Source organism: Hippichthys cyanospilos, chromosome 19, assembly GCF_059441005.1.
Source record: "Hippichthys cyanospilos isolate Australia breed blue-spotted pipefish chromosome 19, RoL_Hcya_1.0, whole genome shotgun sequence".
Taxonomy (NCBI): Eukaryota; Metazoa; Chordata; class Actinopteri; order Syngnathiformes; family Syngnathidae; genus Hippichthys; species Hippichthys cyanospilos.
Genome location: NC_142387.1, coordinates 3,448,325 through 3,466,314, shown reverse-complemented (window position 1 = coordinate 3,466,314; position 17,990 = coordinate 3,448,325). Strand labels below are relative to the sequence as shown.

General features: G+C 36.9%; 1 protein-coding gene and 1 long non-coding RNA gene across 3 annotated transcripts in view; one reads left to right on the top strand and one right to left on the bottom strand.

Moving 5' to 3' along the window:
* Positions 1–311: 311 nt before the first annotated feature.
* Positions 312–17,990, top strand: part of cntnap2a (contactin associated protein 2a) — a 381,313-nt gene continuing 363,634 nt past the window's right edge. For both annotated transcript variants that reach the window (XM_088401634.1, XM_088401636.1), the window contains exon 1: positions 312–679. In XM_088401634.1, coding sequence (XP_088257760.1) covers positions 589–679 — 91 coding nt within the window. In that variant the 5' untranslated portion in view covers positions 312–588. The remainder of the gene's footprint in view (positions 680–17,990) is intronic.
* On the bottom strand, positions 5,962–6,995 carry LOC148407646 (uncharacterized). The gene is made up of 2 exons (XR_015863656.1): positions 6,880–6,995; positions 5,962–6,393 (listed from the first exon to the last, which is right to left on the bottom strand). It is a non-coding gene; the product is annotated as an uncharacterized LOC148407646 (long non-coding RNA).

The following is a 17,990-nucleotide window of genomic DNA, read 5'->3' as shown; positions in this document are numbered from 1 at the left end:
GTACAGAGTAAAATATTACTGTTTTGCGAGTTTAATTCAGTACACTACAGCCTTACAGCAAAGGGTAATGCATTATAGTAATTACATTACTTTTGTAATGCATAACTCCCAACACTTTTTTTCACAAAGTGCATTCCAAAATTTGTGTGTGCGTGTGTGTGTGTGGGGGGGGGGGTATTGTAACTGGCTACCGCCTCTTAGAAAAGGAGGGGGGCACTGTGTGGCTGGGTGCAGAGGTATTTGAGAGAGAGAGAGGAAGGGCGGGAGGGAGTTAGAGGGAGATAAGTTCAGCACCGCGGACAGTGCACCGGAGCGCCGCTATCAGCTGCTCACTGACACGCTTCCTCGAAGCATTGGAGCTTGTGGCGTCTTACTCCTCTGTGTCCTCTTTTGAGCATCCTTGCATGGTTTTATTGCAAAGTGGAGAGAGAAACAGAAGGAGGCAGTCAGAGCAGCGCAGCCTCACTCCTCCAGTTTTTAACCGCCGAGCCAGCCGAATGAACGGACGGACCCAGTGGCTCTGCCGTGTTTTCCACTGAGTGCTTTTCCGCTTTTGCTCTTGTCAGCTGTTCCACGCCGACCGCGAAGATGCGCCGTCCTGCAGAAGGACTGACATTGTTCTTGCTGGCGGCTTTGTGGATTTTCTGCAACTGTGCGCAAGGAGCTTTGCCAACAACCCGTAAGTTTATGTTTTGCTGTCTTATTTTGCGTGTGCGCATTGCTGGGGTGAAAGATATTGAAGGTTAGGCATACAGCGTGCAGGTCTTCCCTGCGGAGGTGGCACGGGGCCGTGTGGCGCTCGGTGGGGAGGGACGTGCACTAACACGTGTTAACTCCTCTCTGTGGAGTAAGGTCAGCAGTCTTTTATCTATTGAGACTTTCCCCATATCGTGATTTTTTCTCACGCATGTGCTGTAGATCACTCTTTTCCCAGGAGGTCTGTTACTTATTTTTCTGAAAAAGTGTTGCATTCTGCCATATATAAAAATGGTTTTGCTGTTGAGCATATTTGTGGAATATTTTGAATCTAAACCAGCAATGAAAAAAGAAAAAAGTTGGTGAACTTCAAATTCGGGGGAAGCTAAGTTTGATTAATGAAAATATGAAAGTCTGTTTATTTCTTTCCTGAAAAATGTTGCATCAAGTATGACTGTTGTTGAACATGTTTAGAATAAAAAAGAAAAAAAGTTTTTATGAATTCAAAATCATTAAAATGTCTTATGGCTATTGTGAAATTTAACTCTCTCGTTTAAACAAATGTTTAATTGTTCCCCAACTTCAACATATAGAGTAAGTAAAAAATAAATAAATAAACGAAAATCAAAGTCTTGGAGCAAAGGACTTACTTGCTTTGGTGTGGTGACTGAGATTGTTGCCATAAATGTCAATATTTTAATAATGTTCCAACTAATATGAATGTTTCATCCCCCTCTCACAAATGTATACGTCGGTGTGTGTGTTTATTAGTGTGTGTGATTTATTTGTAGCTCACATTCTGTGAAATTGTAAACATGGTGACACCAACATTTTTACATTAAATCTTATAAACTTAGTGAAACATCATTATGTTAGCTTTAAGAGAACATTTATAAAATCATTAGGCACACAGAATTAATAAAAAATCAACTGCAATAACTACCTAATTTTGATTTGATGCTGTTAAGCCGTTATGTTACAGTTTGAACATACCGCTGTAAATAAATGAATGACTTCTAGTGTTGATTCCATGTCATGGGTGATGGTTGAGGAAGTAATTTGAGGGCTTCAGAGTGACCGATGAGTTTGCTGTACACCACAGCTCCCTGGGTGCTGGATGAGTGTGTCCCAGTATGCGCTTCATCAATCTTCCCATCTGACACACTTTGTCAGAAAAAGACTTCTTGGAGACATTTGTGCGTGCCCGTGCATGAGCAGAGATGCGAAGCAGCCGAGAATGACAAGGTCTTCTTCCCTTTTTGAAACCCTCGGACTTAACTTTGGCCTCACCGTGATGAATTTCTGTTAGGTATTGACCCCTTATGGAAACGTGTATTGATGTTTATTAAAGTGTCAGCGTCATTTTCTTGTCAGTTTGATGCTTAAACAAGAATAATCTTCCTCAGCCTTTTAATATGTTTGTCCATTCTACAGGATTTCAAGTGAAATACTCCTGGGAATGGACATTTTGTCCTCATGTATAGACTCTATAGAAAAGATGGTGACAAATGCACTCTGTTTTATGTTGGAGCCGCAAAGTGGGAATTGGAGCCAGAATGATGTCCAAATGAGCCACACAGATCAGCAAATGCAAATTTATGCATGTTCCATCCCCCGTTTTTTTGGTGATGTGTGCATATATTTTTGTGTTCATTTGCATCGACATTTACATGCCAATGCATATATGCCCCTGCAAATGATTGTGTTCAGCTCAAAACATGGGATTTCTCTCCTACGCATGCTATGCCTTGAGCGCCTGTCAGCTTCAAGATGCATTCCTCTGTCACTTAATTGGCTGCCACAATAGAATCAATTGCTGCGATCTGTTGCGCTCCATCAAATAAAATGAACGTGCAAGTAACTGCATGTACACCGTTATAAGAACACACGCAGAAGCGCATAGGTGGGTGGATAACTTTGAAGAGTCTCATGAAACACAATGTAATGAGTTGTACTTTTTTTTTTTTTTGCATAGTCTCATCACCAACAGTGACATCAGATTGCGGATCACTTTCACACCTAAATTGTCCATATACTTGATATAGGACCTGTCATTCATTGATTCTTTTTGCTGTTATCCCAGTCTAATCTTCCCAGGAGCTTCAGGATCTGTAATGCTGGCCGCTGTAACTCAAGTTCTGTCAGCATCAGGGCCTCTTTCTTCACCAAAATATGTTTCAAATGCAATCTTGCCAGGGCTTAACATGATCCGTTTTGCTGGTCAGTCACTTGTCTGGTGGTTTTCCAGAGTTACTTCCCACTGAGCGTTGTATAAAAGGAGCCATGCAGAAGAGACTTCCACATTCATTATTACAGGGTGAGGCAGTTTAATCCGGTTCAGATGACCGGTGGAGCCCTTTGGCTGGAAACTGGCAACCAGTCCAGGGTGTTCCCCGCCTATTGCCCGAAGACGGCTGAGATGGCACCAGTAAGCCAGCAACTCTAGTGAGGATAAGCGTCCATAGAAAATGGATGGATGAATATATGTATTTAACATTCAAACACAACACACATAGAGAAAACACATTTTTCGCAAGTATTTATGCTAGTTATTGTTGCACACACAGGAAGGTAGCTAACCCATTTCACGTACATCAGTTCGTAATACATTTGATTCTGACTCCGTGCTAAAGCTCATTTTAACTATTTACAGCAGTTTTACATAAATGTCCCCTATGCACACTAAAATCAAGACACCATGAAAGTTTAATGCTAAGGGTCATTATCAAATATTCAGCTTTAATAAGAGTGTATATATGATTGCAAACCTTTTATTCGAACATTTGAAAGAAAGATGTGTTTCTTGAAATGTTCTTTCCTTTTTCCTTTCAACATCAGCAAAACAAAATATGACCTATCAGCCTTAGTTTATTTGAAGTTTCTTTAATTTCTTCCAGCATTTACTCCCTTTATATCATCCAGAAAAGACAGATTGAATCATGTTAAGATTCACCCTTTTCACATTTTAAAACGCCGAATCTGAGGGTTTGTTTGATGGAGCTTTTACTCAACATAGAGATTTTTTTTTTAAAGCAAAAATCTCCAAACCCTCTTTTAATTAACAAATGCAATTGTTCATCAATACACATTGCTCTCTCACATCCACATATGGTTTGTGAAAAGTCAACCTTGTGTCCCCTAAGAGTGTACACATTTCAGGTTGTCAAGAACAAGAGGCTTGATTAAGCACTGCATAAGATGGGTAAAGACTGAGGGTTTATTAGAACTTGTCGATCCCAGTCTCGATCCCAGTCTCGCTGTTGCTGTTAGGGAATTCCAAAGGAGAGGGCAGGGTGACAATCGGCTAAATGTCCGGTGTGTCTTTCCATGACCTCGCCACTGTGAAGTGGAAGAAAATGGGGAAACAAATGCGCTTGTTGAAGGCAAGGCTTTTTTTCTTCCTGGTTCTTAGTTCAAATGGTAACAAAGCAACAAAGAAAGTCAGGCTGCACAAGACATTCAGAAGTGCTATGCGACTGTTTAGAAAAAAGACACTTTTCACTTAAACTTTCAAACAAGCGTTCGATCACATGGGTATTAATAGTGTAATGTCCATTTATTGTTATACTGGAGTTGTGGGTTGGGAGCCGTTTGGGAAGGTGACGCCTGGTAGGCGGGATGATGGATGGAAGTCAATTGAGTGGCACAAGCATGAGGTGCGGCTAACAGCTGCTCATGTTAAATGTGTTGGATTACTATTTTATTTTCACCAAAAGAAGCAATCTGTTTGTATCATGTCTTAGTGTCTTCTTCGTCACACACAGGAACATTAAGAAACATAACCCCTTATTTATCAACACCACTTTTCCACCACTAGGTGCCGAGGTCATGTGATTGGACACGTTATCATTTTGTCCTCCCGATCCAGCTATACAGCATGTCCCCCCGTCAAACTATTTGATCAACAAATTACTTTTGTCCTATTATTTTTTTTATTATCCATTGGGTTGTTATTTTTTTGTTTGTTAATTATTTTTGTTCATTTATTTATTTATGTAATTGTAATGCGCCAAGCAGTGTCTAGGTCCCACTGTTTATGCCTCTGAAGTGCTACTTATTATTTGAAACTAAAATCTAAACTTTCCACATGCCCTCTGCAACGAGGTCAGTGCTAGTTGGATGGTCATGCGTGGCCATTATCCCTTTGTATCTCTCTGGCCACCCCCACAGCTAGAGAACATATGTTATCTGTGATTTTTCTATTTTTACATCCATACAGTTTTTCTAACTGAGGTATTCTGACACCTGGCTTCCCTATATAAATTTCTGGCCCTGCCCTGTACACCCTTTTAGATAGTAAGCACTGCAGAAATGTTATTATTATTATTATTATTATTATTATTATTATTATTATTATTATTATTTAATTAATTTAACTTTTCTTCTGGACAAGAAATTAAAGTTTGCTCTTTTGATAATGTCATATCATTTTTTTAAAAGGACAGTGTGTAAGATTTAGACCTTTTTTTTTTTTTTTTTTTTTGTGGACAGCAGGAGGTGCTGCAGTTTACATTGTCCATACCTATAAGAAACATGGTCGCCTCCAGAGAAGGGCCACACCCCATGTAATATAATTTGATGATAACTAGACCTATGATTATATCTATAACATACTGTTGGTCATTAAGAACATATTCATTTGCAAGTTTTTGAAATTTACAATCATTTAATTTATTCCCTTTTTAATGAAAAACGGTCTAAATCTTACACACTGTCCCTTTAAAAACCTTTCTTTCATGTACCACAATTAGCCTAAATAAGGATCCATAAAATTAAAAAAATATTGCACCCAACCAAAAAAAAAAAAAGAAAACTTGGCCATTGTTGTTTTTTTATATGAATATGTCATTTTGTTTTTCTTTATTTGTAATCTGATCAGTAAACCATTTTTATTTTCACTACAAACTAAATAGTTACTTGGAAAGATTTTATTACCATATTCCTCCAAGTACAAGTTGACCTTGCTTAGAAGTCAACTCCCCCTATATTATTTCAATTTGCGTGAATTTTACAAAAACGTGATTATAGGTCTACCCCTGACTTTTGCGGTTTCATAGCTCATGGCTGCCATGTGTTAACAAAATTCTGACGAAAAATCATAACGAAATTATAACGAAATTACAGCACTTTTAGATGCATTTCTTCATCCTATATCGAATAACATACTGTTGCGGTTAGTGGGGTGGGGTGGAGGGGGGACTGGGAGGCAATGTACACATGCCTGTAGATGCGGATGCTGAAAATAATGTTGAAACAAAAGAAATATTTAAAGTTTCTATGCTTTATTTGATTTGACTCAGCTGAATATTAATTTGTTAAAAAGTCATCATCACTATCTGACACGCCAAATAGTTCCTCCCATTAAAATCCCAGATGTCCTCTCCTTCCTGATCGTCATTTGCGCAAACATCCTTGTCACTCTTCCACGGGTAGTCATCTTTGAACCCATCCAACTTGTTTGAAATGGAGGTCTTCAGAGATGATTTGCTGATCATCCCACTTGGGATGTTCTTCATCCAAGTGACGACTGTGGCAAGATCAGAGTGTAGAAGGTGGACCTTCGTTGCTCCTCCCATCTGCTGATATCCACGCATGCCATGGCTCTTGCATTTTTATCTTTAAGGGACAAGTCAACCTGTCTTTTCCTTTCCATTATGCGTCAAAGTCCAGCGAAAAAAAAATAGCCATGCAGCCTGTCTAAAACAAAGAGAAAATTAGGTGGTGTTTGACGAAAGTTCATTTTTACGATGTTCTGCAAACGCTCTAAAACGGATGCATACTATATTGAATTAGAGGTTCTGTATATACAGTATAATCCTATCAAACCTTGTAAATTACATGATATTACTTATTCAACATTCGAATTGCTGTTATTCAAACTAAATTGGTCCGTTTTGTCCGGATTTTATTGATGTTTTTTTTAATTGCAATGTGAAAGTGGTGGTGTCAAGAGGTGGATTAAGTCTGTTAATTCCCTACTCACGGCCATGGTATCAAATGCATGGCCTGCCACTGATTAACCACAAGTGTTTTTCAAATCTATTATGGCGTGACATAAAGTCATACTCAAACTTTTTTACTTACCAAATACGTCTAGACTTTGCTGCATCCGTCTATTTACATCTGCACTGCAATACCGTCGAGAGCTAAAATTTTGCAGTTGTCGTAAATCCACAATCTTACCATTGACTTCACCGCTTCTATTTATTCCAATCCCGACGCCAAGAAGATTTTTGAAAAGTTGCCGTCAACGTGAGAAGTAAAGCATGTGCCTTCAAGACGACGTGCTTGCAACACAGTGGGTGGCTAAATGGGATGCCCCTGGTGCCTGTCTGATATAGAATCAGATTAGCCTTTTCTCATCCCATTAAGCATGCCAGGCCATTTGACAAAGACGTCAGTCTGCTTGTACCTCCAGGGCAACTTTTCTTCTGTAATATTCATTTTATACGCTGTCAAACTAAATGAGATTATTTAGTGGCATCCTGTTGCCCGTTTTAGTTTGAAGCACTTTTTTTTTGTCGTTTTTATAGGGCTATGTCAATAGGCTTTGCATCGTCATATGTAAGAATAACATCAGTGCGATAGCATTTTCTAAAACAGTTTTATACAGATTCCAGTTTAATGTTTTTTTGTTTTGTTACTTTTCTTTTTATGTAGTGTGTGTGTGCGTGTGTGTGTGTGTGTGTGTGCGTGTGTGTGTGTGTGTGTGTGTGCGTGTGTGTGTGTGTGTGTGTGTGTGTGTGTGTGCAGTCTAATGCCTCCCATTAGGAAGCAGAGGATTAGAGCTGGTAGCAGACTGGTTTGTCTCAGATTAGATCAGTCCAATACATGAGTGTTTAGCTGCTGTTGGGTTTCGTGTGCAATTGTGTAATCACTCGCTTGAGGTTTGGACGCAACTGTGTGCCCATAATTAGATTTACAAGGTGAAATTGTTAATTGTGATTCCTACGATACTTTTTTATTTTTTTGTTAGAAGTTGACACTTGATGATTTCCTTTTAGACTCAAACTCTCACTTATCACTTCATCCTAACCTGAACAATGAGCTGTGTCCAGCGGATGATTCCCTTCTATTGCCCTTTATCAGCTGATCACTTCTCATTCGTATCCTGCTATCAAAGTCTAGTAATCCCTGCTTTGCTCCCTTGAGCGGTGTCATCATCTAACCCTGATGACCTCACTCATCTTTAGTTTTTCACAACGGGTCTCCTCATTCCCCCATGCCCTGATTACATCGTCACCGCCAGCCTCTTTTCATTGGAGTGATAGGAACTGTCCGCCTGTGCATTCACTTCCACTTAAAGGATTTTGGTGCGTGTGTGCATGGATCACAGCCAGATTCATACAATAATGCTGCATTCTCCCCTTTTAGTCTCTAACAGCTTTTAAATTTAGCAAGCTTCTCTATCATCACATGAATATTTTACCCCACCCCCCCCCACCCCCTCAAAAAAAAAAAAATCTTTTGAACAGTGCTTCAGGGACAACAATACAGACTTATAAGTGTCATTTTCGCAAAAAGCACACTCAATTGTCGTTACTTAAATAAACACAATGCTTTATTTAGCCACAGACCATGGTTAATAGATATGAATTTGGCTTTGAAGAAACATAAGGATGATGTCTTAAGATGATGCCTCCTTTGGGGGTAGAAAGCCAAAAATGATTTTCATTCAAAATTAGATCATACCTACGATAATAACAGTCAAAAAATAATATAATTGGCATCATCATTTCACTCAAAGTCTTTCCATTTTGCTGCAAACATAAAGTACCATTAATTGGCAACAATTTTAGATTTTTCCTCTCACTGACACGTGGTGATGTTCTTCCTCAACACTTATTCCATGATTTTTTTTTTCCTATGAATCCCAGGTTCTCAAACTTTTTGGAGTCAGGTAGCCCTTTTTGGAAAGCACATTTACCAAGGACCTCCACTGCAAATGTTTGCGGAAACAAAACAAACATAATCATTTAAGCCAAACACAAGTGCCCGTTTTATTGACCAACATATTCAATTCGACAACAATATACTCTTTCCTTTTCAGACATACTGCATTTTACAAAATAAATACTGTATTTTAAATTGCACAGTTCCATATAACAAAATGCCACAATTTTCCCCAAACAAGTTGCCAACAAACATTTAGTGACTAAATAATCAAGCTTCTTGATGATGACCTTGATTAGATGAATCTAGTTGACAAAATTCTAAATTATTAAAAATATATTAAACTGGTTGAATTGATGGCTTTACTGAAGTCATGAATACAGTCACAATTTAATATAAAATAAAATGAAATTACTAAAATTATATAATTGTATAATTACGTTGAGAACCATCACTATATCTAATCAACATAAAAAAAACCCTGAATATTTGGAGCTCTTTAGAAATCTCTGGAGAAAAAGGCTAAAAATTCCAAGGCGGGGCTCCAAATCATTATTGCTGCGAGATCACGATTATCAGGACTATCTCTTCTATTTTTTTATTTTTTTTAAGCTCTGATTTTTTTGTACACTCTACAAAAAATACAATAAATCAAATATAAAATACACAACTTTGAAAGGCAGATGCTCATATTAACCCCCCACAGCTCATCTTGTTATCAACTTCTTATCCTACCTGCCAACACACAAAAAAAACAAAAAAAACAATATTGCTGTTGAAACTTTTTTGCTGAGTTGACCATGAGCACTGCAGTTCAGTATTGTTGGATCTATAATAACATTTTAACTGACACAGCACTGTGAACTATACTTTTATATATTTGCACTGAAATTACTCTTTTCCAAATGAATGCTGCAGTGAGGCTATCCATGTTACAGTGTGGGAACAAGGCCACGTTGATTCAAATGCATACCGACAAGTCATGTTGCAATATTCACCAGACGACGTTTGCTTTGCAATATACAACTACATCCAATGTCTTTCCTTTTTTTTTTCCTCCTTAGACACACATGCACCCTGCCCAGGACTTTGACTGAGCCATTATTTACGTGCATAATGTGCCATTAATATTGTGTATATATGCCCCCAGCAAACAATTATATTTTATATATTACAATTTTTTTCATACATCTTTTGTATAAGGAGTAAGGACAATAATATCAGGAAACATTAATGCATAGTGATATTTTATTTTACAAAATGACAAAAATGATAGACATCACAGCTTCAAAACTTTTTTTATAGCCGACTACATGAATCTGGATTCTATTGTTTCAATTATTCTTTGCAAAAAGCTTCAATTTCTGCAATATTCTTGGGTCTTTTCAGTTCTTGTTAGACATACCCTCTGATTTTGAGGCTGGACACTGTCGAGGCAATTCCCAAACCTTCAGCTTGCATTTCTTGAGATAGGTCAGGGTGGATTTTGGAGTAAGTTTGGAGTGGTTATCTTGTTATAGAAACCATTTAATTCTCATCTTGAGGGTTTTACAGATGCTGTGAAATTGTTCTTCCAAAATATTTGTTGAAACCCATCCTTCTTTCCACTCAAGCAAAGTTTGTTTTCCGACTGGCTGCAACACAACACCAAAGCAAGACTAATCCACCCTAATATTTAACAGTTGGCAATGTGTTCATTTCATAAAATGCTGCCTTCTTTTTTTTCTCCCAAGCTTGTGGCCAAACAGTTCAATTTTAACTACCAGTCCACAACATTTGTTGCCAGAAATGATCAGGCTTCTGGAGATGTTCTTTTGCATATTTTTGACTGCATTTCTTGATGAAGACACAGGTAAGGTTTTCTTTAGCAGACATGAAGGTCCGGATATTGCAAGTTTTGCGGCACAGTGGAAGAATGCTCTATCAATCCTTAGTCTGCTAAAGCTTCCTGCAGGTTTTTCAAAGTCTTATGTGAATTCTGATTCACCTTTCTGATTCACCGGACTGTTGAGCTGTTGTGACCTTGTAATGAAGAATTTGACACTGTGAAACGCAGGATGCCCGTATTTTTTCACATCCCAAAATGATTTCTTATGGATGAATGGATGGACCGACGGATGGATGGACTGGGCTGGTTTAGGGGTGCCTTAACTGTCACAAAAAACTGTATATACATCCAGCGTAAATGGAGATGCATATCTTGAACTGGTCATTACTCAATTATAAGATTCAAATTCATTATTGTCCACAGTATTATATTTTATCCATTCATCCTCCTCTTCACAATTTTACATAACTTAAAGCGAAAGAGGAGCAGCTTCACAGGCAGAGGTTTAGTCACACTTTAGCTGGGTATTACTTCTACCTACACTTGAACTGCATCCAATGCTGGCCGAGCATTTAATAGAGTTGTCTCATGTCCAGCGATGAAACAGGATCCGCTCATATAACGATAAGAACATGATCCCTTGCCACTCCTTCCCACACTCAAACACTGCCAATTTTTATCTAGGAAGATTGTGACTGAATCCTGATAACCATTGCAGGCGGCAAGTATTTTTACTTGGATGCCACCGGTTGTCAATAAACATCCATGCACAGCTGGGTGAATGAAAATACAATCTTTGGGGCATTTAATTACTTGGAAAAGCAGTGCAATCAATGCATTATTGTAAATCGTAATTATTATTGATAACAAATAAACATGGTTAAATTTCCCATTTCAATTAAAATGGCATTTTAATGCCAAGACAGATTGGACTGTGCAATGGCTCACGACCTGAGTGAGGCTCATACTGTACTCGTTGTTTTGTTTGCACTCATCAATAAAAATCATTAAATGTGCTCAGCTGATGATGTTATGCACAGTTGTAAAACAAATAGGTTTGACCTTTGGTGGTAATTTAGAAAAAATAATAGAATAACTAAATAAACGTGTACAATATGACTTAATTTGAAGATCTTACAATGCAGTTAAGCCTTCAATTAGTCAAGCACAAGCCATAGTTTGACATTAAACTAAATTGTGGTTGGTACTAGCAGTTATTAAAATAAAAAGTTTCTGTTGATTACTTTTGCAGTTAATACAAATGTATTTCATGATTCAGTTATTGATTTGATCTGTAGCATGTCAAACATAGACAAAAATATAGACTATTTATTTATTTCCTAAATGAATGCTGGTTTCGCCAATGTTTTTCAATAATTATGATACATTTCAGAAGAGACTAAATGAATGAGGGACGTCACTATTAAATCTTTTAAAATCGATTATCCTGTCAATTATTCCATCAAATGATCGGCTTCAATTAATTTTATTTATTTTATTAATAATATACCTGTAGTTGATTTGAAGAGAGTACATATAATTGCTCATTCTTTGTTATCGTGTGTACTGTATATTCATTATCTTCTATAAATATGAATTTTTAGACACTAGCAAAATCTGCTAACTGGTTAGCACTCATGATTACTATTAGCATGCAAGAGATTACCATCAAAGGTCAACTAACACTAAGTAGTTGTTAATTCACACATACTGTACATATCATTATATGCATGTAATATTGTGCTTCAAGTCAGTTACACGCTACATCAATATCCCATTAGCAAACTTGCAAGTGGAGCTGCTAAGAGGTCAATAACTTCCTGCTGCACTTCTTTGTCACTCTTCTTCTTCTAAAGAGCTGACCAGACACATTTCGTTTTTGACTGCCCCTTACTGGCTAAAATTTGCACAACTAAAACCGTGCCACTTCTACTTGAGTAGAATTTTAGAAATATATTTTCTTTATTTAATATTACATTTTGGCAACTTTTTTTTGTTTTGTTTCTTTTGGAAAGCTCCATGTGCAAATATTGTCTTTGATGGACCTCCACTAGCTACTAAATGATTATGTGTTTTTAAGCATACAAAAAGTATTAGTCATTTGGCCACTAGGTGGTGGACCCTAACAACAAATGGAACCAGTCTTAGCATATAGATGTTACTATCTGTGTACCTGCAGCAACAGTCAAAGTACTGCTGTGGTAGGCTGTCCACGATGAAAAAAAAGAAAGAGTATTATTTTTTTCACTTATTTTTAATTGAAAATGATCCCGAACTTCTCACATCCTCAGACTTTTGTGGGGAGTCTTTCTCTCATGCAGTCATCGCAACACTGTGTGTGTCTGCAAGAAAGGCCAATATAGAAGACGATGCTGCCAAGGTGGTTTCAGCAGAGCTCTGAGGGTTATTTTTAGTTGACATATTTTTACACTCAATTTACCCGATTTTTTCGACTATTTTTTATCCAGACCTTAAAAAAAATAATAACAATATTAACTGTCGAGAAGCTCAAATTCTGAAGTTTGGAAAATTTTACGTCTCTAAACAAGGGCTACTCAAACTTGTGAAGTCAGGGACCCCTTTAAGAAAGCAGATTTCCCAAAGAGTCCCATTGAAAATGTTTGCAAAAACAGAAAAAAAACAATAATTTAAGCCAAACATAAGTGCCCGTTTCATTCACCAACATTTTCATTTTGACAACAATATATTTGTTACTTTGCAGCCATACTGCAACACAACCCATTTTGAAAAACTTCAAAATAATTTCATTTTAAAAAATATTTTAAACTTATTGAGTTGATTGCTTGATTGATGAGTTATTAGTACATTCACAATTTAATATACAATAAAATGAAATCAACACAAATATATTTAGATTTTTGTACTAATAACCCAAACTATTTCACGGACCCAAAGCAGTCAAGCCACGGACCCCCGGAGGTTTGCGGACCCCTGAACGCCTGATCTATTAATTGATTATCAAAAATAATTATTGTTTAATTTACTGATTCACTGTCAATTATTCGATAAATCATTGCAAAATCTGAACTGAAATTTTATTAGCTGAAAGATTTAATGACTAGAGTTTTAGGAAAAAAAATAATCTGCCAAGACAAAATGATGAATGCATTTTCTCGATAGGTGCTGAGCCAATGTTTTAAATGTATGCTTGTTTAGAGTTTTTTTTGTAGATCAGCATTATGAATTTATATAAAAAAAATAATGTTTTAAATAATGAATGTTATTCATTAATACTTCTAATACTTCTTGGAACCTTATGCCAATTTCCTGTACTATTTCCTGCCAGACTTTGACTTAAGTATCAGCTAGGGTATGAATAATTTGCTCCTTTGCTGCATGCAAAAGCTGCTGTGAGATTTTCAAACACACTGCTATGCATCATTTATTCAAGCCTGGTGATTACATACTATGTGCATGGATGTCATAAAAATTATGTTTAACTTTGAAATATATTATTGATTATTTGGTGCTTATGTGAAAAATCTGCATATGTTATTGGGTTTTCATTTTAGTTGGGAACAGATGTGGCATTCAACGGTGGTACTTATTGAATTATTTAAGGTATTGCAAGGGGTTGATTGTCAGCAGAGGGGGAGAAGCGTATTCGTCTGTCTCTTTGAGACTAACCTATATTCTGTAACATTAACCCTTTGAGCAACACATGGTCGTACAACCAATCGGATTACAAGTTAAAAGCCACGACACAACATCTGTTCAATTCTCATTCAAATACACACTTTAATTCCTCTACCCTTGTGCTGACATTGCGCTATAGCCGTAAACCTTATTGTACAACTTTGACAACCTATTAACATGTGTATTTAAACTTGATTCGAGAAATTATCTTGCTTCAGAGAACTTATGCACTTAATTATGATGTGTGTTGATTGGCACGATGTGTGTGTGGGCAGATAAATGGTGTATGAAATGTGCAGTAATAACTGTGCCAGAGAACCTTCGTTTTAGAATTTTTGTGCAAGCGTTAATGCAGAAATGCCGCAAGGGCTGCTTTTCAATGTTGGGCAAGTTACCTCAAAACTGCATTGCATTATTTATTACTTATTACTGTCATTTCAAAGTAATTTGTTACATTACAATATTACCGTTTTTTAAATGTAAGGCATTAAAACACTATTGCATATATATATATATTGCATAATACTTACACCAACATAACTGGAAATCTGGATTAGCCATTTAAATGTAGCTCATTTTGCTCATTACACATCCAGTCAAAGGTTGTCTTAAGCCTAAAAACAGTCAAATTAATTAATCAATTAATCTGCATTGTATTGTAAAGACATGACAAGATACAAAATATTTTTTTGTATTTTAATCCCTTTATTAATTCGCTTCACAGCATAGTGAGGCATTGTTTGTGATTTAGGCAGAAACAGCAGATTCCATGATTTCAATGTGAATATTCAAATTCAAGTTCAGTCAGCAAGGTTAGGGACAGACTTTTCAAAAATAAATGGTTTCGGTGGGGCTAATATTAGCAATTAGCCTACATAATTGTGTGTTTAACATAGTGTTTAACATGAGATTTTATCTGCTTCATCTTGATACACATTGACCACAACTATTCATAGACTTTTAATAGCATTTGTACTGTGAAAATTTGCGTTAGCTTACCTTGTCATGATTGCGAGTTGCAATAGGGATCTTGCAGGCACAGTTTTGAAATGCTGACAAATCCACTCTGGAAAGTGTCAGTATACCATCTACGTACTGTATGACATGCTTCGCCACCAGTATCCTAACCTCTTGAGGTGGATGTGGCATCCCTGAGCCAAAGAACAAACAATTGTTTGCTTTGTTTTATCCCCACTCTGAATCCTTTGTGCGTTTTCTTTTCACTAACTTCACATTAGTATGGCACAGCTCTAAAAGGTTTGTCAAATTACTGGTGCTATTTGGCAAAGTGGATATCTCTTTAGGTGTCATGCACAAAGTGTACCTAACTATATTATATTCTTCTTGTCTTTATCTCTGTCCAACTAAAAGTAATGTGTGCGGTGGTCTCGCAGTGTTTTTGGCGAATTTGGGAAAAAAGAAACACCACTTTCACGTAAAAAATGCATTAGAACCATTTGTACCGAGTAAAATTTCTTTTTATGTGTGTGTGTGTGTGTGTGTGTGTATGTGCGTGCGTGTGCGTGCATGTGTGTGTGTGTGTGTGTGTGCGTGCGTGTGTGTGTGTGTGTGTGTGTGTGTGTGTGCGTGTGTGTGTGTGTGTGTGTGTGTGTGTGCATTGCATTACACTACGCGTTACAGCAAAACGTAATATATTACAGCAATTACGATATTTTCTGGACTATAAAATGCACCAAGCCGGAGCAGCAAAATATGAGCAAAAAAAATGATTTTTCATCAGATCTTTACGCAAAAACATGGTATAAGAAATGTATAATTCTTTTTTAGTTTTTTTTTTGTAATTATCTGCCAACAGCAACATCCTCTCTTTAACAGACTGAACATGCCTGTATGTTTAGCCCCTAAACATTTGTAGAAAATGGATGGATGAATGGATATCTGTTAGTTAAAAAGCAGTTCAAAATCGAAATCTTTTTTGATAGATTATTTTAGTGACCATAAAAACACATTGTACATAATTCATATATACAATCATAAATACAAAAATAAACTCATATATACTATGTACAGTATATAACATTTACAAGTCACAAATTTACCCAAAATTTTATACATTCTCTTACTCACCTTAAACATATTTTTTAAATAATATATTGTTTTAACTCTTTTTGAGCACAGCCATTGATTCACATCTTTTCAGTTTTATTTGATAGTTGTTCCATAAATTGACACCTCGAAAAAATACACACATTTGCTTGCTGGTGACTAGCAAAAAAGAACAAACAAACAAAAATAAAACAACCAACCAAACAAAACCATAACAAAAAAAACAAATAAGCCGCACTGGGCTATAAGCCACAGGGCTCAAAACATGAGAAAAAAGTTGCGGTTTATAGTCCGAAAAAAACGATACATTACTTTGGTAATGCTTTTCTAATGCTGTTTGTGTACATCTCACACAGTAGCTATATCTGCTTCAACAGATCTTTGAATCTATGTGTTGATGCCACAGGGGATGTAAAAATGACAAGATACTTGAGCTCGAGTATGACACACTCTCTCTCTGTACTGTATATTGCCAAGACTGTGTGTATGTGTTGACACAAGTGGCTCCAAATTGCTTTTGCTCCATACACATGAGCAAAAGCCTTGACATGGATTTGGTGTGACCCATAAGCTCTGTTTCAAGGTACTGCCGCCCGGTCATGCATGGGTCACTGCTTCCTCTTTTATCCCTTCGTTCCACATCCTACCTCAACAGTTTACTCTATATTGTTTTAATTCACTGCGGTCTCTGTCCTCTCCTCTCTTGCTTAGTCCCCATTTGTCTTTACCTTGTGTATGAACTTCATGCTGCTTTGCTTCCTACTCCATTTCTCTCATTCACGTCACCTCAGGATTTATTCACTCAGCTTAGTACTCAATTTTCCCTTGTTGATTTTTTTTTTTTTTTTACACTTTCTCACCCTATAATGGTTGATTTCTGTGTTTCTTAAAGGAACACTTGATTGTGTTGAACATAGGTGGCAGAGCTCAGTGGTAGAGTTTTGTCTCCCAAACCAGTGTGACCAAGTTGGAGTGTCCTTGAGCAAGACACTTAACTCCCAGTTGCTCCTGATGCTGCGTCATCTGTCGGTAAAGAAGTTGTGAGCGCTATATAAGCGCTAAAAGGCTCCCTCAATGAAAACTCAGAAATCATTAAAAAAAAAAAAGTGTTTCGGCTTCCAACGAATTCTGGGACACCCCAAATTTGGGAGTAGTCAGCTTGACTCCAGACATTTTTAGTGAAGGCAGAACAAGCATTTTAATGGTTTCTGGCTTGCTTTTTCATGTTCAGTTGGCATATAAAACAGTGAGCAATTGCCACCTAAATTCATCTGCACTTCCCTACTCTTGTACAAACCAAACTGTGACCAATATATTTGTCCTAATACATACACACCTGCAGTGCTGGTTTGCATAAGTTCAGTAAAACCATGTCTAGATAGAAAGTTGTAACAAGCATCAGAAGTCCGTGAAATCGTAAAGTTGGTTAAAAATTCAACATGATGCATTCAAAACTTCACATTGAGCATGACAGAATTTTACACGCTACTCCGTGTTCTTATTAATGTGCCGTGGAGTGGCTAATCATTGTGATATTTTGATTGAATTGAGTGGAATTTGGCAGTAGCAGAGAGGGCCACATGAAATTTTGGGGCCAATTTTTGATATTATTATTATTATTATTATTATTTGATATGTTGTCCAGTTCCTTCCTACCTAAATGTTATAGCAAGGTGGAAATGGAATATAAACCCAAGCTAACATCATAATCTTGATTAACATGAACATGTTGTCTAGAGCTGCCCTTTAAATTGGGAATGTGCATTGAGTCATTTACTGCAGCTGTCAAGTGTTAAGGCTGCTACTAACAATTCATTCTCTGTTGATTATTCTTTGATTAATAGATGAA